Here is a 23,961-nt window from a genome sequence, read left to right as displayed (position 1 = left end):
AATAACAATGAGTAGGTCATGGCGGGGGGGGGGGGTCTTCTCTCTAAGTTTGGTGCTTTTATCCGCTGTGAAACGGTAATTTCACTAATAAGCGACCTGCCTATTTTCGAGGAGCGGTACCAAGTTGCGAGCGTCCACCCAAGGAGGTCTCATACTTCCTTGGTCCACCTAGTGATAGTCCCGTGTGTATAATCTTTTGGGTGGAGACTTTGCTGCTCCTTGTGGCGTATCGTGTCAACATACCATTCCGTTCCCTGTTCGCGATCGCATCTCCCGGCGCGCGCCTCATATATACACGTACCATAGCATAACGTACACATTGCAAGTGCAGTGTGGTGGTAGCATAGCTGAACCCGTGGGTCGTCAGATCATTATTGCAGTCCCGATAACAAAAAATCAAGCCTCTTCGGGACCTTCAAATCGGTGACGAATCTGTGACTGGTGCATCCTGGTGAGTAAGTTGTGAATATGGGTATCTCAGGACATGTATGGCACGGAATAAACGGAAACATTTGCTTACATGATATTTAATAGTCACGATACCAAACAAGTGCACAGTGAATTACCGCCGGCGCACTACTGCGGTGCTTTTGCATATTGCACACTAACACTCTATATATCACAGCTCCTGCTTGCTACCTGCGCGGTTCGCTCAGCTCCTGACTAGCTGACCAAAAGCAAGGTCGCTTACTGTTTTGGTTGAAAATGGGGATTCTGGAACATTTTGCGAGATAATACAATGTACAATCGCATGGAATATAAAAGTTGGGAAATCCAAGTTTACCCATCAAAGACCATACAGTCCTTGAAAATCATGCAGTCTTACATGTACAATGCGTGTACAGAGTATGGTTGAGGGGTCTAGATATCGCGCACGAAAATTTGAAATGCTCTTATAATAGAAGTTATTCCATAATCGTACCTGAATTTCTCAATGAATATCACGAAAATGCAGAAAAATCACCTCCCAGAATCTCCTGATGATACGATGACGGAGTAGTGCGCTGTCGCCGTTTGTATGTCGGACTTTTTTTTATGCGTTCACCTTCTCGGGGTATGTAAAGATCGCGCAGCTGCCCTATGTAGTTTCATGCGTGAAAGTGTCTGCCCCTCTCTGCGGCTGTAGCGTGCTTCGGCTTTCGTAGAATATTATCAACGATCGATCGAACAAATTACGAATTCTATCGGCTACGATCATACGAACGAGACAAGCGAGACGACACGTGTAGGCTACAGCATCCTTAAAAAAAGATTTTAAGCTAAGGTAGGTAAATTATAAGGTAAAAAATTGGAAATTTAGTGAAAAATTTGTTCCAAAAAATTGGAAATTTAGTGAAAAATTTGTTTGAAATCAAAATTTCTTACCTGCTTTCTTCTCATGTTTAGCGGTTGTCAGGTATTTTTATTCCATGGGCGTATCGGCAAATTTTGCGCTTAGTCCTACGCGTAATATTGCTTGCTATACGCAGTTACGCTATGCGCGATCATTAAGTCCCTGCGCGAGACCTAGTACCCTTACTATACACCATGTAATGTACGTTACTACGTTGATATTTAGCCTACAAGGCTTGACACATTGAACACATTTTCTCCAAAAAACAAAAAACAAAAAAACCAAAACAATAACAAAACAAAACAAAACACACACACACACACACACACACACAAAATCAACAACAACAACAACAACAACAACAACAACAACAACAAAACAAACAACTGTTTATTTTGAAATTTTGGTTGCCCAAACAAGAAATGTATTACGGGATGTAACTGTTAGTGTGTATGGCTGGAAATGAAAAGAAACATAACAATATTCATACATTTTTATTCTTTCAGTCTCCTGAATGTGCCACCACTAGAAAAAACTTTGTGGACTTTGCATTTTTGATATATATTTGTCATAGTCAGACGTCAGCATGTTGAAAAGATTCCATGCATCAATAGTATATTTTAATGTTCTATTTTTATAGTCTCAAACATACCTCTTCATTTCATTGTAGTATTTCAGTTTAATTAGTTACGATATCGTTTGATGATGTATCGAATTGTTAATTGATTATCAGTCATTTTTTTCCTTTTTTATATGTGATCTGTTTGTTATTCTTGTCGTGTTATGCTCTGTTATCTTGCCAGTTGAGGAAGATTTTCTGTATTTTTTAAATCAGACAATAAATAATGGAATTGAAATTGAATTGAAAATTTGGTGGCCTGTATGACATTCTTTGTTCTGCCACATCAGTCTTTCTGGCCCCAGATTAAAGGGGCTGTACAGTACTGGTTGAGGTGGGGATTCATGTTTTGAACATTACTAAGTGAGATAATGAGAGAACTCTTATGAAATATGAAGAAGCATGTAATTTTGAGAAGGATTCATCGTATATTTAATAAAAGTTGGTTTCAAATGGCTGAGATATCCAAAAAAGTGATAATAATAAAAGGCGACAGGTCACGCCTTTTATCAGGATCTCTTTGTTTCACCTTGTTTTTGGATATCTCAGTCATTCCAAAACCGATTTTCATCAAATAAACTTTTTATACCCCTTAGAATTACATGCTCTTTGATATCTCATAGAGTGGTTTCTGAATATCTCGCAAAACGTTAAATGCTAAATCCTCACCTCAACCAGAACTGTACTTGTACATCCTTTAAAAAGGGATGGTACAGTATTGGTGGAGATGAGAATTGGACTTTTAACTTTTTGCGAGATATCAAGAACACTCTTATGATATAGTACAGAGCATACCATTTTAAGAGGAATTCAAAGTTTATTTGATAAAAATCGGGTTTGGAACGACTGAAACATCCAAAAACAAAGTAAAACAAAGCGATCGTAATAAAGTGTGGGTCCCACACTTATTAGAATCGCTCTGTTTTGGATATCTCAGCCATTTCAAAACCAATTTTCATCAAATAAATGTTGAATTCCTCATGGAATTACATGCTCTTTCATATTTCGTAAGAGGTTTCTCATTATCTCACAAAAAAATGTTAGAAACCAGAAATTAGGTCTCAACCAAAACTATATGATCCCTTTAATGTCTGTACAGTACGTGCAATGTCGAGTCCTGTAAGTATGGAATTGCACATTTGATGGGCACTGGTACATAGTAATAAATGCTGTGTTGACCAGTGATCATAATCGTATGTACACCATTTCAACAACAGTGGCATAAATGATACCATGATTCTACTCTTTTCGATAAAACAACGTACAAGGTACATCTCTATGTACATTGTATGCTCATTTTCTGTTTTCAGATTGTCCATGCCCTTTTGACCTCTGCAGAGCCATTGTCACCTCCTATTACCTCCAGCGATGGGGTCCAACTATGACAAGGAGCCGTGCTGCGGCATTTCGCTGCTCAAATATGTTCTCTTCATCTTCAATTTCTTTCTCTTGGTGAGTATTCTTTCTCTATTTAAAAGTTATTCCAAGAAGTCTCAATCCCTATGAGACTGATTTAGGTATTTTTCACATGAAATATACAGTGTAAAGATTCTTACCTGCTGAGGACGAGGTGACTTTGCTGTAACCAGCACTTGGCAGATTGAGGCGGGGGCACAGGGGATGAGCATCCCCTCTTTTTTGTGAATCACATATCAAACTTTACATTTATAGTACAAAATCTAAGAAATTGTCATATCCGACCCTGTATTTCCAAATTTGCTTTTTGCATCCCCTTTTATTTCAAATCCTTGATCTGCCATTGGTATTAAAGCTACATTTCCCATAGACACATCTGCTGAGGGTATAACTCAGAACTTGTCATAACAGGTACTTGTACAAAACGTCAAAGAAGAAAACTTGTGCTTTCTCCAAAAAGTTGAGGGGAATAGGCTGAGAGCCTGCTGATGACAATTGACCGTTAGTGTCCTCATAATGGTAGCCAAGTTTGCTTTCTGGTTCCTGTATTCATGGTGGATTTGCTGGACTTTGTTGTTATAAAATCTTTGCCACTGATGTAAAGGACAAGTTCATCTTCATAAACATAGGGATTGAGAGAATGCAGCAATATTAGTAGAACACATCAGTGAAAGTTTGAGGAAAATTGGACAATCGATGCAAAAGTTATGAATTTTTAACATTTTTGTGTTGGAACCACTGGATGAGGAGACTACTTACGTTCGTGATGTCATATGAGTACAACAGTATTAAAAGTTTATAAATGTAAAGAAAATTCAACATATTTTCACTTTTTTTGCATGATAAAGAGCACTTGACTTGCCTCTTTCTAAAGGCAATGGGAATAATATTACCCATTGACATATGTCAGTAACAAGTCAAGGGAATGTGTACCTTTTTCAAAAGATGAAATTTTGTGAAATTCTCTTTATATTTTCCTTATATTGTTGTACGCATGTGACATCATACAGTACACTGCAGTAGTCTTCTCATCCAGCGGTGACTGCACAAAAACTTCAAAAATTCATAACTTTCAATTCAAACTTTCAATGAAGCGTTCTACTAATATTACTACATTCTCTCAATCCTTATGTTAATGAAGGTGAACTTGTCCTTTAAAGGTTAAAACTTTACATACAATATGTACAATCCCAGTACATAATAAGGTGAAAGTATGTACGTGTAAATACAGAATTGGAAATTTGTGAGACAATTTCGATAGTGATAGAATTAGGTAAAAAACCTACAAAAGTGTATTTAAGCAATGGATGAGGAATAAGCATTACCGGTATCCCAGTTCAAAAGAGAAAACCAAACAATTTCTTGTTCTCACCTTGCATTCTCACGTACACATGCACAGCTAAAATCTGAACCTTCATACAATGTAGGCCTACTGTATCACTTTCTTTCTTCGGAGTCAGTAAAGCCCATGGTGAAATGTCATTTTCATTTCCTACAGTGTGCATAACCTGTACAATTGTACATTACAGTAATGAGTATGTACATTTTATAGACCTACTGCTTAACACAAATTTGCATTTTGTACATCGCTGAGGTTATACATTGTACAATGTATTCTTGTTATTCATGATTGTGAGAGATCTACAGCCTACATGTATACAAGTACTTACTAAAAGTACATCCAAATGTCAGTGCATATTTTTAGTTTGTACACGTACATTGCATACATGTGTACGTTTCTCATGTACACTTTGTATGCACAGATATTCTATATGCATGTGAGAAGGAAAGGTTTCAGTTTCATAGTGTGCTGCAAGTAAAGTGATTTTCTTCAGTGGCGATGAGGAAACTGGCATGATTTTTTTTTTTTTTTTTAAATTATGGCAGTCAGTGGCACATAATGTATCCAGCCTCACTTTTAGTCATGTACATTGTAGGCCTACAACCATGTACATGCATACATGTTGATGCATTATAGAATTCAAAGCTTGTTAAATTAGTGTAATGATTGTAGAGTACAGGAAATACAGATGTTGGTATTATTCACTCATTCAATTATATTAACGATCTTGTCCTGAAACAAAATGCTACAAACTTATGAGAAATTTTCTGTTCCTGAACTAATGCCAAGATCATTTGAATTGGGTGCAGCATTCACTGCACAACTATACCTGCACTGGTATTAGTAGTGAATACATGCACAAATGTATGATTCACATACTCAGTAAACACATGCGCAATCATGTTTCTGCACTTCTCTATACTGTACGAGCTGAAATTTTCGCATACAGATATTTTCGCGAATTGCTACTTGGAGGACATTTTCGCGTGTTGTTAATTTCGCAGTTGCGAGGGTCTAACTGAACTTAGCTATTAGCGCGTTGTTATTTTCGCGTGTTGTTATTTTCGCGGTTCAAAGGCGATTCGCGAAATTCGCGAAAATAAAACCACCGCGAAAATTTCAGCTCGTACAGTATGCTGTAGCTGCACAAATAATTTAAACATTTGTAGTTCATTTTATATCAGAGCTCATATTTCCTACTTGTGTGTTGATAAATTTGTGAATACAAATTTGTGGCATATCACTCTCGAAATTTGGGAAAACAAAAACAAAACAAAAACAAACAAACACAAAATATTGGGTTTACATGGGATATAAAACTCTGTACAGTTTGTAAACTATATCCCACCACAAAGTGGACATGATACACATTTTACAGGGATGCACACTAACACATTTTTTTTTTTTTTCTACTGGGCCGACCAGTCTGTAGGACCAGTAGATACCCAGTTTTTCCATTTTTGCTGGTCTATTCCCAAAAATGTTACTGATCTGACAGAGATTTTGACTGGTCGGGGACTGTCATACCAGTGCCAGTGTGCAGCATTGTATTCTAGACTGGTACCTTACAATGTACGTTAGCTGTACTTGACATTCAGATGCTGGGGTGTGTGTTGGTAGTGAAAGGTCATCTTATAGTGACCTTTTGTGTGTTGCTTGTCTCAGTGAGTCACTGCCGTGGGATTTCAAACTGACTAACGTACATGTACTGTGATGGGGTGTGATGAGTATCAATGAAGAGTCCAGGGTCATTACCCAGCAAGATTTCAGTCCCCCACACATGACAGTGTTGTGTGTCAATGTTGTGTGAAACAACGATTCTGTTAAAGTATACAATGTTCCTGTGATGTATTTTTGCACACACTGTACATGTACACTGTACACATACAATGTACAGTACGTAAATGTTAGCACTGATAATATATTGTAGGTGTGCCTTATCGCGTAGGTACAGAAACAATGAACTTTACGACTAGGCATACAGCTGTATACACATGCACCAACAATTTACAAAATACACAGTATGTGTATGTACTTGAGTCGTATATTGCTGAGAAAGTGTGTAATGAACAACGTAATTTACCAATAGGCCTTAATACAGCATATCTTTTTGCCAAAACCTGGTACGGGGGTATCAACAAAACAGTGTACCACAGCCTACAGTCACAGCACAGCATAATAATGCATGCACCATACAGTGTATTTTTGTGTTTTGTGTGTACATTGTGCAGTGTCATACTAACAGATGCATTTATGATACACAAATTATTTCACTTTTCTTTTAATATTTGTTTTATGTACCAGTATTCATTTACACATCTATTTTTTGTTCTTCCACATTTGGGACAAAAACACCAAACAATAGTGACACAGATGTAATGTCAAATGTACAAAGTTGTATTTTAACAGCTGTACATTGCATACCATACAGTATATCACGTACGTACATGTACATTGTATGTACGATATTGTCTACAGAAGTGATACATTGTACTGGTTGTATGTGTACAGTACAAATGCAATAAGTACTGTATCATGTGTACTGTGGTCTCTGCACAATACACTGTACAGAGGGTACATGACCAGACTCTTTTTGAAGATGGACTATGTATTAAGATTGTGGATACAGGAGTACAGTATGATGAAACCACATCGATGTACATGTGGAGTGTGTACATGTACAATGTTGTAGGTGTAGAATTGGAGAGTGTGCAATATTTCATTTTTTTTTCTCAAATTGCTGAAAAGGCTGCTAAGGTGTACATGGACGCACCTTTGTAGGCCCTAGAATGATGTATAATGCAAACTGTGGTTAGAATGGTTTAGAGCAAACGGTCCATGTCAATAGCAAACATCCGCAGAAATTCAGTTTGTTAGATCTCTGTGTACTTTGGCAGTCATGCATAGATCTACAATGTATCTGTGTAGCAGGAATGTGGGGCTTTGCGTGTATTTTGTACATTTTCATTGCATTAGAATGGTTTCCAATGTTGTACATTGTACTACAGTACATGTACAGTAGTTTGCAAGTATGTGTGGGATGAATTGAAAGCAGAGGAGCTGAACACACTTCTTGAAGTCATCTTCCATCTGAAAGGGGAATTCACCCCAAGTGTATAGGATTGAGTAACTGCAGTGTTAGTCATTGATGTTTGAGGAAAATCAGAGTCAGACATTCCCTTCAAAAGTTAGAGAGAAGATTTTAAGTGCTGCCATTGCTGGATCCACTATTAAAGATGATCACTATCACAGTTCGTAATTATTCATGTCAAGTTCACTTTATAAAAGTGTAGCGTTTTAAATGTAGATGCCAATGATGGCATTTTTTTAAAGGGCTGGTTGTTGTCTCAAATAATTGAAATTTGCATTTTCATTATGAGTTTTTTTATTTATTTTTTTTATTTTATGATTATTGAAAGTATAGGCCTATGTTATATATATTTTTTTTTTTATGATGATTTCATTTCTGAGTAAAAAAGGACAGTTCTGAGAGTGTGGCAGTATCTCATTATCAATCTTTACACGTGAGCTGAAATATGAAATTTGATTGAAGTGCGAAAACACATGAAACTCTGAAATTCTAGAGCTTTCTTGTGCCATTTTATTTGGCAAACTTTTACTTTTTTTGTTATCAAGAACAATTCTTTATATCAAAATTAAGTGGATTGTGAACTAGAGCTTCCCTCCGAAATCATTTATGGATGAGTAAAACTGTATTGCTACCTGTATCTCATGCACAGTACATTCCATAAACACCAGTTAAGCCCTTTTTACACTTGTGTTTTTTAACTCTGTACTTTCTCTGACCCAGGACTATCGTTAGTCCCGTACCAATTTTTTCAGCTTTTTACACTCGCCAATTAGTCCTGTACTAAGCTCTTGTCCGGGGCTAAGGAGAAAATTGACCTTTTTACACTCGTATTTCTTAGTCCCGGTACTTTCCAAACCACATGAATATTCATGATTACGCTGTGCACTGTACACATACACGCACGCACCGGCAGCACTTGATTACCTCGTTTCTGATTGGTCAGTGAGGGTCGGACTTTGTCTCCGTTGCTTAGCCCCGGATTATTTTTTCGTTCTGTTTATACTCACTTGCTTGGCACTGCAATTGCGGTGCTAGCACCGCAATTGCGGTGCTAACCCTGCTATTTTGCAGGGCCAGATAGTACGGGATTATCGGTGGGGCTAGCCCACTTTGGCAAAAACGAGTGTAAACAGAAAGTGGGCTAAGGATAGTCCCGTACCAACGGTGGGGCTAAGGCCCCCCCTTAGCCCCACCGTTGGTACGGGACTAAGCAAAAATTTACAAGTGTAAAAAGCCCTTTTGATAGTACATGTAATTTCACAATAGGGTCAAAACCTGCAATGTACCCAACCATGCGGCTTGTCTTGCAGAGCTGTCCCCACCCCATCCCACTCCTCACGCCCCACTCCTCACCCAACCCCACTGCACCCTGCACCCCACCCCTCACCCAACCACTCCTCACCTCAACCCTACCCCTCACCCCATCCCCACCCCTCACCCCAACCCTTACCCCAATTCCACCCCTCTCCCCTCATCCCAATCCTCACCCCACCCCACCCCTTACCCCAACGCCACCCATTACATCTGTACCACAATCCCACCCCATACCCCAACCCCATTACTCATTCCATCCCTACCCCTCACCCCAACCCCACCCCTTGCCCCAACCCCGCCTATTACCACAGCCCCGCAACCCCACTCCCAGAATATATCAACACCACCACCACCACTACTGCCAGCAACAGCTTTTCACAGGATAAAAATTGGGATGGTGCTCTAAATATTCAAAAGCTGGAATGGCATCATAATCTGGTGGTATCCCTGCCAGCGAGATGAATCCCTGGCGATGTCGTGTCTTCTCTTCCGTCCGTTCTTGTCATCCACCGCATACCACAGATAGTTTATTGCCCAAATCAGGTGTCTATATCGGTCTCGTTATTGCCGTCCATGAGATAACCAGTGCGGGGTTGGATGCTTGGAGTGGGAGGTACAATTTGTCTATATACAGTGTACTTACAGTACATTCTGATATTCGATGTACAAACCTGTACTTGCTTCCCTCTCTCTCACTCTCTCTCTATCTCTTTCTTTCTTTCTTTTTTTCCCCTCTTCCTCTGTCTCTGGTAAACATTTGATATAATGTAAAGAGATGGTTATTGTTTTCTGTGGGGGATTCAGATTTTAACTTATTATGAGATAATTAGAAACCATACACTTACAAAATGTATTGAAATAGTAAAGAGCATGCAATTCGTGAAGAGGAACTCAAAGTTGATTTGATGAAAATCTGTTTGGAAATGGCAGAGATATCCCAAAACAAAACTGGTCCTTATGAAAGGTGGGACTCAGACCATAAGCAGGCATGGCCGTAGCCATGTCCCAAAATGGGCTGTGTGTGGATATTCCAAATGTACACACTCTCATGGTTGCAAGAGCTTTCGGTACATTGTAGTTCCAACTACAGTGCTCAGTTTTTTAGTTCACAGTGAGACTGGAAAGCTCAAGTATCCCCATCTTTAATGACACAATGTGTTTGTAACTAGTGTGAATGGGTTGTTAGACTGAACCATTCTTTAAAAAAAAAGCAACAACAACAAAAACCACATCTGGGCCCAATTCCAGTAAAGGATTGCAAGTCTTGTTAAAATATTAAAGGGTGTGGACAGTTCTGGTTGTGGTGAGGATTTAGCTTTCAACGTTTTGCGAGATATTCAGAAACCACTCCATGAGATGTCAAAGAGAATGCAATTCTAAGGAGTATCAAAAGTTTATTTGATGAAAATTGGTTTTGAAATGGCTGAGATATCTAAAACAAGGTGAAACAAAGAGATCCTAATAAAAGGCGTGGCCTGTCGCCTTTCATTATTATCACTTTTTTTTTTATATCTCGGCCATTTGAAAACCAATTTTCATCAAATTAATGTTGAATCCTTCTTAAAATTACATGCTCTTTCATATTTCACTAGAGGTTTCTCATTATCTCACATAGGAATGTTCAAAACATGAATCCCCACCTCAACCAGTACTGTACAGTCCCTTTAACTTCTCATACATTGTAGCAACAGCCAATCAGGATGCTGGGCTCTTGTACACGTAGTTACACTGTACCATGACATTTATTATTCCAGCCTGATTGCCATCCTAACATCTCATTATGAAGTGAGGCCCTGGACTCAAGACTGGTCAGACTCAGTGTATAATTGGAGATTTTATTGTAAAACATGTTTGATCTGAGTTTGCTTTCAGAATTTATAATAGAATACTTGAAAATGACTTGACTGTGAAATGAATTGCATAGAGTGAGCAAACATTTGACAGAACTATTTTGTGTATAAAGCCTACGTCTTAGATTCTTGTAGACACCAAAAACTTTTGTAGCAACGTAGCCCTTTTTTACCTTTAAAAAAAGAAATTATTGTAAAACATGTTTGATCTGAGTTTGCTTTCAGAATTTATAATAGAATACTTGAAAAAGACTTGACTGTGAAATGAATTGCATAGAGTGAGCAAACATTTGACAGAACTATTTTGTGTATAAAGCCTACGTCTTAGATTCTTGTAGACACCGAACACTTTTGTAGCAACCTAGCCCTTTTTTACCTTTAAAAAAAGAAACAAAACAACAAACTTGTACAAAAACAGCATACCAGAAAGAGTGCTTGTGAAGGCCATACACTTTTTACTTTCAGACTTGAGGCAAGACTAAACCTTAACCAGCAGGGAACACACAGATACGTTTGGGAGGAGAAATATGATGCCATTCCAAGGCATCACTTATCTGAGATAAACTATGCCATAACTCAGCAATCCCCACCCCCTGATGGCGAACAGTACAAGGCAGTTACCGCACAGTTGTGCTACAATTCAGAATACGTACAGTAGAGATGCATGATGAACAGTTTACAGCTGTATTTCTCGACTCACAAACCAAGATACAATTTGTATTGTATGTCTGTGTATACAGTGTATGATAAAATGGTTGTGGAGAGCTGTTTTCCAAATTTGAACTGCATGAAATAGGGCCTAAATGTACATGTACAGCACCTGTATGTCCTGGAAGTTAAATTTCTCTTTTTATACCATCTTACAGCAAAATTGATGATAGCACAAGAAATGTGGCAACAATAAAATAACATTGACATCAGAGGGAATAGACTTTCAGTACTGGAGTACTTTGGTATTAGAAATTTGCAGAGACTCCAACCCAAAGGACCTTCTGATCTGGAGATTCTCCCGCCTGAAACCCCTAGCAAACGGGAGACTCAAAGTTGATGTGTGCGAAGCGTGAAATTCCCAGGGTTCTAGATGCTCTCTGGTGCTATCTAAGGCTTATTTTTTCAACATACGATAGAAATATGTAAGAAATCCTTTCCAACGGGAGACAAAGAGCCAGGGCGGGAGAAATTAAATCTCAAACGGGAGAACGGAAGATTTTGCAAAAATGGGATTTCGGTGGGAGATCTCCCGTCGAAAACGGGAGAGTTGGAGTCTCTGAATTTGTGACATGACTGCCAAAGTTGGTCACAAACCTCTTTCAGATTCCCGAGGTGCAGTGTATTATGTATGATGTACGACGTGTACACGTACATTGTAAACTGACCCTTTAAACTTGGTTTTGGGGAACGTACATCTTTTAGCGATACATACAGGTATGTACCATACAATACAAACAAAGGGAAACTATAGGTTGTGTACATAGCATTTGACATTCGTGTGTGCTTTTCACTTTTGAGTTAAAAATATTGCATGGTAGACATTAGAAAGTATTTCAATATTAACTTTTCCTGTGCCATGGTGGAAACCCCCTGTGTGCCACATTATTCTGAGACACCAACTTTGTCATGCTTTGAGAAAACATTCTGTTTTTCAAATATACATGTAGGCCCTATGTTACTTTTTAAGATTTCTGTTAAGCTGGAAATATCATAATGAGTAAAATTGTAGAGAACATGAAAAGCTTTGCTTTGATGTAAATTGTATGACTAATCTATGATTGCTTTTCTTTCAAATGAGTACTGTAGTAGCTCAATTACTGTGAAAGCATGACTTTTGCACGCACAACAGTGACAGAAACTTATAATTCACATGCAAATCCAATAGGAAACACCCATTGTTAGTCAGTCACAACATAAAATGCAAGCTGCATGTGAGAGGTTGGAAGCACAAGAAATGCCTACATTGTAGTTGTTTTGCAGCATTTGGCGATTTATCGATCAGTTTGGGTGGGTTTGTGTGTTTGAGCAGAATATGCGAATTTGGCACGCCGCCAACTGAGTCGGACATGCGAACATGGCAAATAAAGAGTTAAATTTGGTCTTTGGGGATGTATCTTATCCAACATACACAAAGGGAAACATTTATGTGTATTTGACAAAATATTGCATGGTAGACACAATCATGATATTATGTAGATTTAAATCTTATGTTCAGATTTTTTTTTTCTCAAGTCTATACACATTTTGCTTTTGCCATGTACAACTGTATCAAAATCGTCTAAAAATTTTGATTTATTGAATTACTAGTATTTTGGTGATTGTCATTTGATGGGAAGTCTTCAGTTGGATAGTACAAAGGTGTGTTTTAAATGTTGATGGTCGTTTTATTAAAATGTGTATTATAAATAAACATAAACCCTTTGTGTGCTTCAAGTACTGATTGACAGAGCAGAGCATTGTACATGATAAAATTCCCTAGCGTAGAAGGGTTAACGAGTGGCATCTCAAACGTTTCCTTCTCTTCCAGCTTGGCGGCGCCGGCGTGCTCGGAGTGGGCATCTGGACGATGATTTCCAAGTTTGACTATGCCGAGGTGCTCTGCACCTACGGCTACACCATCGCCACCTACACCCTCATCGGCTCAGGGGCGGTGGTCATCATCATCGCGGCGACTGGTTGCTATGGAGCTGTGCAGGAGGTCAAGAACTGTCTCTTGCTGGTAAGTGACGTCATTCTTAAAACATTTCTCATCTCACTTTTCAGGCCTTCAGTTCCATTTCATGGTTATTTGGCCTTGACCCTCAATCTTTTGAAAGAGGCATCATACCGTAGTCAGTTTTATAGGAGGGCATCAAAGCCAAAATCAAATTTTGGAGGGGCATCTCGGGCAGTTTATGGGGCATCACAGCCATTGGCCTCATGATCTCACTGTAACTATCTCTCTGTCTTTGAGTTGTAATTTGCTTGGGCCCTTCAGGTCCTGGGGGATTTGTTTTCCCCGCTTCTTTTTTTTTTTTGGGGGGGGGGGTGGGGGAGCAGAAAAACATCTTTAACATTGATATCAAATTAATAACTATGAATTTCACCATTTTATATATCTGTGATGGCGTGATGGAGCAAGTGGTTGATATTTGATTTGTAATATGTTGGATGGAAGTTTATTGAATCTACACATATCAGAGTATAGCTATATTAAACTTTGCCAATTCTAAACAAAAACATTCATCAGTGTAATGTTTGCCAATTCACTGAGTACCAGTAGTTACAGTTTGTATGTGAAGAGGTATTGATAATGTTTGCAGCCCCTGAATGAACAATAATACTTATTGATGGTAATGACCAGAACTACATTGTAAGGCATTATATTCATAGCCATTCCTGTGTGCAAGGTTTTGATCTACATTTGTATTATACATCATAGCTTCTCATATCAGGACACTGGCTATGAAACTGTTAAGTATTTTGTGAAAAATTTTGGCTTTTTATCAGATAACAGAATCATCTCTAATATGATATGGTTATTTAAAGTGTACATGCCACTTCTAAATATCTTTTTTTTTTCAGACAATCATTTCAACTCAACCTCATCCCTAAAATTATTTCACACTGATGTATGCTCCCTGAATAGAATGCTCAAGTATTAACCCGTTGAGGATGAGTCCCGAGTATACTCGGGCAGGTGTCATTGGGAAATACATGTTGTAGCAAAAGTACTGTAGTCCGTCCTCAACGGGTTAAAGCACAATAAAACGATATGTCTGTGAAACTAGAAATGTGTCTTACTTCATGAAATTGTGACTACAGTACAAATGTATGTGTTCCTGTAACACTTTGCCACCATATTCTTATCACTGTCGTGCAGAAAGATACAGCATTATTTTTTCGCAGTGGTGTCCACCGTGTGGAGTTGACCAATGTGGCCAACCTATGGAAAACTAAGCTGTAAAATTAGAGCTGTTCTCTGTGAAACAAAGTTCTTTTGTTCCTCATGCAGTGTGTGGTGTTTGATTTATTTCCTTTTCTCCTCTCACTCCCCAACAGTATTTTTTCTTGCTTCTCTTCCTCTTCCTTGTGGAGCTTGGACTTGGAGTCTTTGTCTACTACTACAGAGGCATGGTAGGTTGCATTCGTGTGTAGCGCTTGCTGCTCCGATATATCCACATTCACACACATGCTTTGTATTGGTTTTTGCAGCGTGATGTCAACATTGATTTTGTTTGCCACTGTTCACATGTTGAAAAGAAGTTCTAAAGAAAGAATAATTTCGCTCTAAATGAAGCGCTTTGAATCTTCAGACTGTGCATGCCTATTGGCCGGATGATAACGCAGAACAGTATGCGAACCTAGCATGACGAGTTGCAGTTTCCGATTTAAAAAATGGATGGTTTCTTCATGTGCCTTCATACACACCGCACAGGACAACTTTCGCAAGAGTTTGAAAAATTCAAGCTGGACTGATTTTTTGCATCATGATTGCTGGGGGCGCTGTGGCATAGTGGATAAGACTCCCGACTCCCGAACAGAGGACCCGAGTTCGAATCCCGCCCAGTGCTTACGTCCTTGGACAAGATGTTTTTACCCACTGTGTCCCTCTCGACCCAGGTGTATGAATGGTTACCTGGCAATGCTAGGGTAATAATAATAGCAGGGCCCTCTGGTAGAGCAGTGGCAACACTGAAGAGGCTACCCTGGGTAAATAAGACCTTATTATTATTATTATAATCATTATCACAAGAGATAACAATCTGGATTTTTTCGAGCCTACGCACAAAAATTAATGACTTTTGCATCACACTGCAAAGTTTTATTTTCAAAACAATCAATTTTTGTGCATATAGCAGTGTATAGTGTTCAAAGTGACTGATTGTAGTCATCAAGAATATTTGATACTGATTTATTTATTTATTTATTTATTTATTTATTTATTTATTTATTTATTTATTTATTCATTTATTTATTTATTTATTTATATATTTTTTAGCAAGACAAAATGTTGTTCACTACAATAATGAAAATCAGAATAGGGAATGATATCATCCCCTCACAACAGTCCCACAGGTGTGTACACAAATACATTTCTGTATTAAAATCTTGTTTTATTTTGGAACAGTAACTCAGCCGGTGCTACCACAATCCCATTTAGAGTCATAATTAAAGGGATCGTATAGTTTTGGTTGAGACCTAATTTCAGGTTTCTAACATTTTTTTTTTTTTTGTGAGATAATGAGAAACCTCTTATGAAATATGAAAGAACATGTAATTCTATGAGGAATTCAATGCTTATTTGATGAACGTTGGTTTTGAAATGGCTGAGATATCCAAAAGAGAGCGATTCTAATAAAGTGTGGGACCCACATTTTATTCAGATTGCTTTTTTTTACTTTGTTTTTGGATGTTTCAGTCATTCCAAACTCGATTTTCATCAAATAAGCTTTGAATTCCTCTTAAACTGGTATGTTGTGTACTATTTCATAAGTGTTTTCTTGGTATCTCGCAAAAAGTTAAAAGCCCAATTTCATCTCCACCAATACTGTACCATCCCTTTAATGTTACCATGGCACATGAATGAATTAATGTGAAAGAAGAATCTGTTTTCCTTATTTTTTTCTTTATTAAATAAGGAAACTACAAAGATCAATAGAGTATTGAAAGTGCAGGCATGATGAGAATTATGAAGACTTCTGATGAGCTATTAGCTCATCAGAAGTCTTCATAATTCTCATCATGCCTGCACTTAATGTAGAGAATTTCATGGCAAGAAATGCTATTGACTCCTAAACATTTCTTTATTCCTAACAGAAGCAAATAGTTGAGGTATACATGCACCTTCAAGCCTTTATCAGGTGAAAGGCAGCCAGTGATAAAGAAGATATGTGAACAGAGAAAACTTTTGTGGATTTTCGTAGAACTTGTCCCCGGGTATGTTGTATTGTGCATCTGATGTAGAAGTGCTGCTGTCGATTTAGGCAAAATCCTTCCTTGTGAAAACTGATCATCTAGCTCTAAAACTATGTATCATAGGAGTATCAAGTAATTTTGCTGGAAGGCAAGAATATCCTTTTAATACCATCTCAAAGGGATTGTCAGGTGAAAGGTCATGACCAAAGTTCATTGGATTGAAATTGGGAAAGTTCTTTTCAGTCCACAAAATAACTAGTTAACAAAAAAGGCAGGTGAGTGAGCAAATTAGTTCTAGCCACAAGTTCACTAATTAGCAAAACCCCCCAAAACAAAACAAAAGCTAGATGAGTTCAGTATGTGATATTGTGGTGTTCAAAACAGAAATGAAACAGAGTTACATTTTCTTCCAATGAAAGGATTGATGGTCACATGAATGTATGTAAACTGAGAAACCCATGGCAACCATTATATCTTCCAGATTGAAACTGAGCTGGAGAACTGTATGACGACCACCCTCGTCGAGGACTATGGCATGGATGGGAAGGAGGCCTACAGTGAGACGGTCGACAAGGTCCATGCCACCGTGAGTTCTCGGACCTGTGTCTGCGCCTTATTTTCCTAGACAAAATTCTACTACACCTATGCCAGTGGCTGGAACCAAGCCCCATGTTCCTTTCAATTCAATTCAATTCAGTTTAATTCAATTTAATTTAGTTCAGTTCAGTTCAATTCAATTCAATTCAATTCAATTCAATTCAATTCAATTCAATTTTAATTGTCCAATAAAAAGCCATTACAGGAAATTCAATGCCGGAATTCTACATGATTATGTGAAACATACATAACTGATTCGAATCCCAGTCCCCCCCCCCCCCCCCCCCATTCCTGCGATAAACTGAAACAACAAGAACAAATTGTCAGGCCTTATTCCTATTTCCTACAGTTGTGCATAGCTTCATTTTTGTTTCTGCTGCCCCCTTTTACAAATTGTCACTGTCATTCAATGCATATAGTGTAGACAAGAACTTTCGCATGCATTTTAATTCAATGAATCTTGGCTCTTGCAAAATTTGCGAAATTGTAATGCACACAAACATTTCTAGTTTTAGAGTAATCCGGAATCCATATAGTCTCATAATGTTTTTTGGCAGTTTTTGGACTGTAAAGTCAAAATTTCCAAGCTCGCTCGCTCCGCTCGCTCGCATTCAATCGCTATGCCATTCTCCTGATGTTGCTGCCAGTAATTGCCAGCAGTTGCGCCTGGGCCGCCCCCCCCCCCCTTAATTTCCAAAGCGAAAAAACAAATAAAGCTACGAACGGCAGTTTGGGGACTGTAAAATGTCAAAATTAATCGTCACATTTATTCGTTATGCCATTTTCCTAACGTTGCAACCAGTAATTGCCAGCAGTTGAGGCCGGTGCACCTCCCCCTTAATATCCAAAGCGAAAAACATAGCTACAACAGCAGTTTTTGGACTGTGGAATGTCAAAATTTTCAAGCTCGCTCGCTTCACTTGCTCGCATTGAATCATTATGCCATTCTCCTAATGTTGCTGCCAGTAATTGCCGGCAGTTGCGCCCGATGCGCCCCCATTTATTTCCAAAGCGAAAGATATAGCTACAAACACCAGTTTTGGGACTGTAGAATGTCAAAATTTTCAAGCTCGCTCGCTTTGCTCGCTCGCATTGAATGGTTATGCCATTCTCCTAATGTTGCTGCCAGTAATTGCCAGCAGTTACGCCCGATGCGCCCCCATTAATTTCTAAAGCGAAAGTTATAGCTACAAACGCCAGTTTTGGGACTGTAGAATGTCAAAATTTTCAAGCTCGCTCGCTTCGCTCGCTCGCATTGAATGGTTATGCCATTCTCCTAATGTTGCCGCCAGTCATTGCCAGCAGTTGTGCCCGATACCCCCCCCCCCTTCATTTCCAAAGCGAAAGATATAGCTACAAACGGCAGTTTTGGGACTGTAAAAATAAAATGTCAAAATTTTCAAGCTCTCTCGCTCCGCTCGCATTTTATTGTTATGCAATTCTCCTGATGTTGCTGACAGTATATAAGTTGTGGTTCCACACCGTCATTCCATAATCCATGTAAGGAAAACTTACAATGTTCCTCAATGACTGCGTTGTTGAATGTATCACATTCTGTAATGTATTGTAGTCCATTATTGCGCACGCACACACGCACAAGCATACACAGTCAAAATTACTTTTCCACAAGGTGCCCACCCCCAATGTTTCGACCCATCGTACGCCACTTTATATGCATACACACACACACACACACACACACACACACACATATATATATATATATATATATGTATATATATATATATTTGATGTGTGTGTGTGTGTGTGTGTGTGTATATATGTGTATATTGTGTAACATATGTATGGTCTATAGTGAGCCCCCTCCAATATTTGCCCCCCCAATCCAAAACTGCTTCCGGCGCGCCTGTTGGCGAGTTCAGCTGAGTGTGTCGGGACAACAATGGTGAAGTGAGTGTCACATTAATTTTGACAAATCTTGTTGGCATTTAAGATTCATTATAGACATTGCCAGAATGAGAAGTAAGTGTTATTCTTTTTTCGTAAAGCAAAGTTGTTGTTTTTCCAACTTCCAGACTCTATACATTGTGTTTGTGTGATGGCAGGCAAAATTTCTGGATATTTTGTCATTGCAGGGAAGTGTGTACATGTACCTCGCATGTGGAATTTATGAGAATAAAACTACCACATATGTGGAGGATGCAGTGTGCTCATTTGTTGCGTTACGTTTTTCCTGTTTCTATTGACCCCAGTTGAAGTGCTGTGGAGGCCAGAGCTACGAAGACTGGGCGGAGAGCAAGTGGAAGCTGGAAGGGAAGGCGGGAAACCGGACCACTCCCCCCAGCTGCTGCAAGACCAGGAGCGAGTATTGCTCTGTCAGGACACACCCATCAAATATCTACCACCGGGTAAGACAGTAGGTGGGACTAAAGAAGTAAGGACCACTGTAGTATGGCAGTGATTTGGCTCAGTCAGTAGTGCGTGGGTCGAGTCTCACTGAGCAGTGTTGTGTGTATCCCTTCCCCTCTAGTAAGAGCCAAAACACTCTGTCCCTTTCAATAGGTAGGAAATTAAATGGAGGTCCCATGTGTACTGCTCTGTCAGGACACACCCATCGAATATCTACCACCAGGTAAGACAGTACGTGTAGGTGGTACTAAAGAAGTGAGGATCATTGGTTTAGGGCGGTGATTTGGCTCAGTCGGTAGCACGTGGGTGTAGTCTTGCTGAGCAGTGTTGTGTAAAGCATTCCTTTCCTCTGGTAAAGAGCCAAAACATTCTGTCCTCGGATAGGACATTAAATAGAGGTCCCATGTGTGAGTTAGCCACGACTCACGCACGCAAAAGTTCCCACTTCATTCGTTCATTGCAAAGAGCAGGGTGCCAACTCAATGAAGTGGTCCCCCTTTTCGTGCCAATTTTCGTCGCAACCACGCGGTCGATGGCCGAGATCTGGAGGGGGGGGGGGGGCCAGGGAGGCAACCCCAGCTCTATCATCTACCTAAATAGCCCGGCCTAGTTTAATAGAGTTAAAATCAATCTATCCCAAATATGCAAACATGGTAATTTTTGAAAAAAAAAAGGCATATCTCCCTCCCCCTCTTCCCCCCCCCCCCCCAAGTTACAAGCACTCAAAGGCACCACAAACACACAAATGTGGGGGGAAAAAATATCTTTTACATAATTGCAGGCAATTAGCTAACTTTAGGGTGCTCAAGTATTGAAAAACTTGTTCATTGTTCACAAAGACTGAAGAAGACACGGTACCTCACTCCTCTATCAATGTTGTCATCTATTCCAACGTGCTAGATTTTGAATCTTTGAATGCTTCCCTGTGACTTTTTGCTTGTCTTTTGCTGGTCAGTGGTGACCCATCAATCAGACAAATTTTACTGTATTTACTACCCAAACCACAATCTCGGTGCTATGATAGACTATGCCCAACTTCAACCTACTGTATCACTGCTTTTGCTCACCAGAGAGTACCAAAGTGTGATGTCATAGCCATTCATCACCATGGCAACTGCTTCTAAACTGCCTCAAGACGCCAAAATAACTGTTATCGCAACAGTTGCTATGTAAAAGGAGCGTGTGCCTATTTCCGACCCAGTGCCCAAACCCTTGTGCAGGGATGTCTTGAACCCGCTCTGAGCTGTAACAAAAGACTGTGACATCATAACACCAGGACGCTGTGGAGGTTGAAGGAATTAATACTTGGTTTACAATCTGTATCTTTTAAAGGGATCGTATAGTTTTGGTTGAGACCTAACTTCAGGTTCTAACATTTTTTGGTGAGATAATGAGAAACCTCTTATGAAATATGAAAGAGCATGTAATTCCATGAGGAATTCAACATTTATTTGATGAAAGATGGTTTTGAAATGGCTGAGATATCCAAAACAGAGCAATTCTATTGTAAGCGTGGGACCCATATTTTATTACGACCGCTTTGCTTTACTTTGTTTTTGGATGATATTTCAGTCATACCAAACCTAATTTTCATCAAATAAACTGTGAATTCATCTTAAAATGGTATGCTCTGTACTATTTCATAAGTGGTTTTCGTGGTATCTCGCAAAAAGTTAAAAGCCCAATGCTCATCTCCACCAATACTGTACTATCCCTTTAACTATTGTCCATGATTGTTCTCATGCAGGGGTGCGTGGCCGGACTCTCGCACACCATAGAGGACCATCTCATTATCCTTGGTGCTGTCTGCTTGGCCATTGCAGGTGTCGAGGTAAGCCATTCTGGTCTAATCCAGATCTGATCATAGTTTGCATTTTAATCTGTGTCTGTATATTTGAAGAGTTTGTTCGCAAAAACCGATAAGTCCATTTTGGAAGATTTTGAAGTACGGTCTCTGTCATAAAGTACAAAATGATACCTTTTAAATGATATATCGGTCACTACATATGAAGGTACATCTTCAAAGTTATGTTCAAAAGAAGCAAAATTTTTCTTATTATTCTCTTTATTTTTCTTGACCTTTAATCGCAAATATCTCCATTTGGCAAATATGGACTTATCGATTTTTGCAAACAAACTCTTCATTTGTTTTCTTTTTTTGTCTCTTGTTAACCCGTGGAGGACGGATTGATTTTGCTACAACATGCATTTCCCATACACACCTGCCCGGGCATACTTTGGACTCGTCCTCAACGGGTTTATAAGATCCTGTATGGTGATTGTTCGACATAGCATCGTATGAAAAACAAAGAAGTACATAAGAAATTCCAAAAGTTGTAAAATGCATAAGAATTTAAATGACTTTTGGAAGTATTTATGATGGACAATATTGTTGAATAAGTGAAAACAGATATACAAACCAAATGAAATAAACTGTCAATGCTTTTAATTATGCTATTCAAAAAGGTCTTTGGCATAATTTGCATAATTGTGTAATTAGAATTAGAAACTGATAATTTCAAAAAATCTTCAGACACAATCTTGTAAATACAAAGTGGGTGTCAGGCATGCCAAATTTTATCGCATTGCATCCCCTCCGGTTTTAGCGTAGCCAAAGAAGCCTAGCCTGATTAGGGTTAAACTTGTGTAAAATTAATTTTGCCTGTGAAAGGGATTTAGTTGGTATGTGATTTGCCAGTGGGAATTTGTTGCACCATTGCTGGAGCCAAGTTTGTGAGTGCAGCAAGTGCAGAGCAAAATGTTGAGTCCATTTTTCTCTTCGTTCTTCCATTTCCAGATCATGGGGTTGATATTTTCCATGTGCCTTTACTGTCACCTGCGATACGAGGATGAGGAACCATTTTGAGCCTCCTGCTGGTCGTCATGGAAACGCCTTTCTTAACGTTTGTTTCCTGAATGAGCAGGCAGTTTCTGTATGCAACTGTTCGACAACTCAACTTCCCCAATGTTCGTCTTTTATATTGCTTTTGTAGCTGTAATCTGTCATCCAAATGTGTGACAAAAATCGTTTGGGCAGTTCTTCAGACTTTGTTTTTCAGAGTTGTGAGATTCGATGCTGCCAAGATTCTGCTGTGCTCCTTTGGTGCAGAGAAATTGGATGCTGGATGTTGGAATTTTTGAAGTCGGAAAGCAAGGAAAATAGTGTTTTTTTTTTTAAACACAACTGACACTTGTGGTGCAATTTTTATTTTAGGAAATTTGTGTCGACAGTTGAGTGTCAAGGAAGGGTAACATATCTGCTTGGACCGGGTCCTAGCTGTATACAGCTTGTGTGAGGAGTATTCATTTGGAGCTAGAAAGATTAGATGTTTATCTCAATTTATCTCTGAATTCTTTTATATATACATTTACATTTTTGAATGTTTGAAAGCATTTTTTAAAATGCACATTTGTGTGATTTGTATGAAACAATCTACGCAGCTCCTTAACCCTCCATGTGTCATATTAAAGGACAAGTTCACCTTCATAAACATAAGGATTGAGAGAATGCAACAATATAAGTAGAACACATCGATGAAAGTTTGAGGAAAATTGGGCGATCGATGCAAAAGTTATGAATTTTCAAAATTTTTGTGGTGGAACCGCTGGATGAGGAGACTACTACAGCTTGTGAGTCATATGCGTACAACAGTATAAAGAAAATGTAAAGAAAATTCAACATATTTTCACTTTTTTCGCATAATAAAAGAGCACTTGACTTGCCTCTTTCTAAAGGCAGGGGGAATAATATTACCCATAACATTTGTCGGTAACAAGTCGGGGGAATGTGTACTTTTTTCAAAAGATGAAATTTTGTGAAATTCTCTTTATATTTTCTTTATATTGTACGCATGTGACATCTAAGTTATTCACACACTGCAGTAGTCTTCTCATTCAGCGGTTACTGCACAAAAACTTGAAAAATTCATAACTTTTGAACGGATTGTCCGATTTTCCTCAAACTTTCAATGATATGTTCTACTAATATTGCTAATTCTCTCAATCCATATGTTTATGAAGGTGAACTGGTCCTTTAATTTCCTATCCGTAGGTTTGTGTGTGAAATTTGAGCACATTTGACTCCTCAGAACAGAAAGGGTGACTGTAAACAGAGGTATTAAAGGGATGGTACAGTTTCAG

At 38.8% G+C, this 23,961-nt stretch overlaps 1 protein-coding gene across 2 annotated transcripts; it reads left to right on the top strand.

Moving 5' to 3' along the window:
• Positions 1 to 345: 345 nt before the first annotated feature.
• LOC140236074 (CD151 antigen-like) lies at positions 346 to 23,283 on the top strand. Of its 2 annotated transcripts, none has more exons than XM_072316043.1 (8): positions 346 to 451; positions 3,263 to 3,404; positions 13,484 to 13,675; positions 14,998 to 15,072; positions 17,336 to 17,440; positions 19,665 to 19,820; positions 21,569 to 21,652; positions 22,619 to 23,283. In XM_072316043.1, the coding sequence occupies exons 2-8, from the start codon at positions 3,321 to 3,323 to the stop codon at positions 22,685 to 22,687; spliced, it is 765 nt and encodes a 254-aa protein (XP_072172144.1). In that variant the 5' UTR covers positions 346 to 451; positions 3,263 to 3,320; the 3' UTR covers positions 22,688 to 23,283. The 2 variants fall into 2 exon arrangements, with proteins under 2 accessions (XP_072172144.1, XP_072172145.1); XM_072316044.1 differs by having other exon boundaries at positions 367 to 451; positions 3,291 to 3,404.
• The last annotated feature ends 678 nt before the right edge of the window (positions 23,284 to 23,961 follow it).

The sequence above is a fragment of the Diadema setosum genome, chromosome 12 (assembly GCF_964275005.1).
Source record: "Diadema setosum chromosome 12, eeDiaSeto1, whole genome shotgun sequence".
Classification (NCBI taxonomy): Eukaryota; Metazoa; Echinodermata; class Echinoidea; order Diadematoida; family Diadematidae; genus Diadema; species Diadema setosum.
The sequence above is the reverse complement of the archived record's forward strand: the minus strand, read 5'-3'. Positions and strand labels throughout refer to the sequence as shown.

Excerpts from the sequence above, each read along its gene's own strand:
- LOC140236074 (XM_072316043.1), top strand. The coding sequence starts at position 3,321 with ATGGGGTCCAACTATGACAAGGAGCCGTGCTGCGGCATTTCGCTGCTC. Across the intron at positions 15,073-17,335 it reads TCTACTACTACAGAGGCATG|ATTGAAACTGAGCTGGAGAA; the intron begins GTAGGTTGCATT and ends TATATCTTCCAG. Across the intron at positions 21,653-22,618 it reads TGGCCATTGCAGGTGTCGAG|ATCATGGGGTTGATATTTTC; the intron begins GTAAGCCATTCT and ends TTCCATTTCCAG.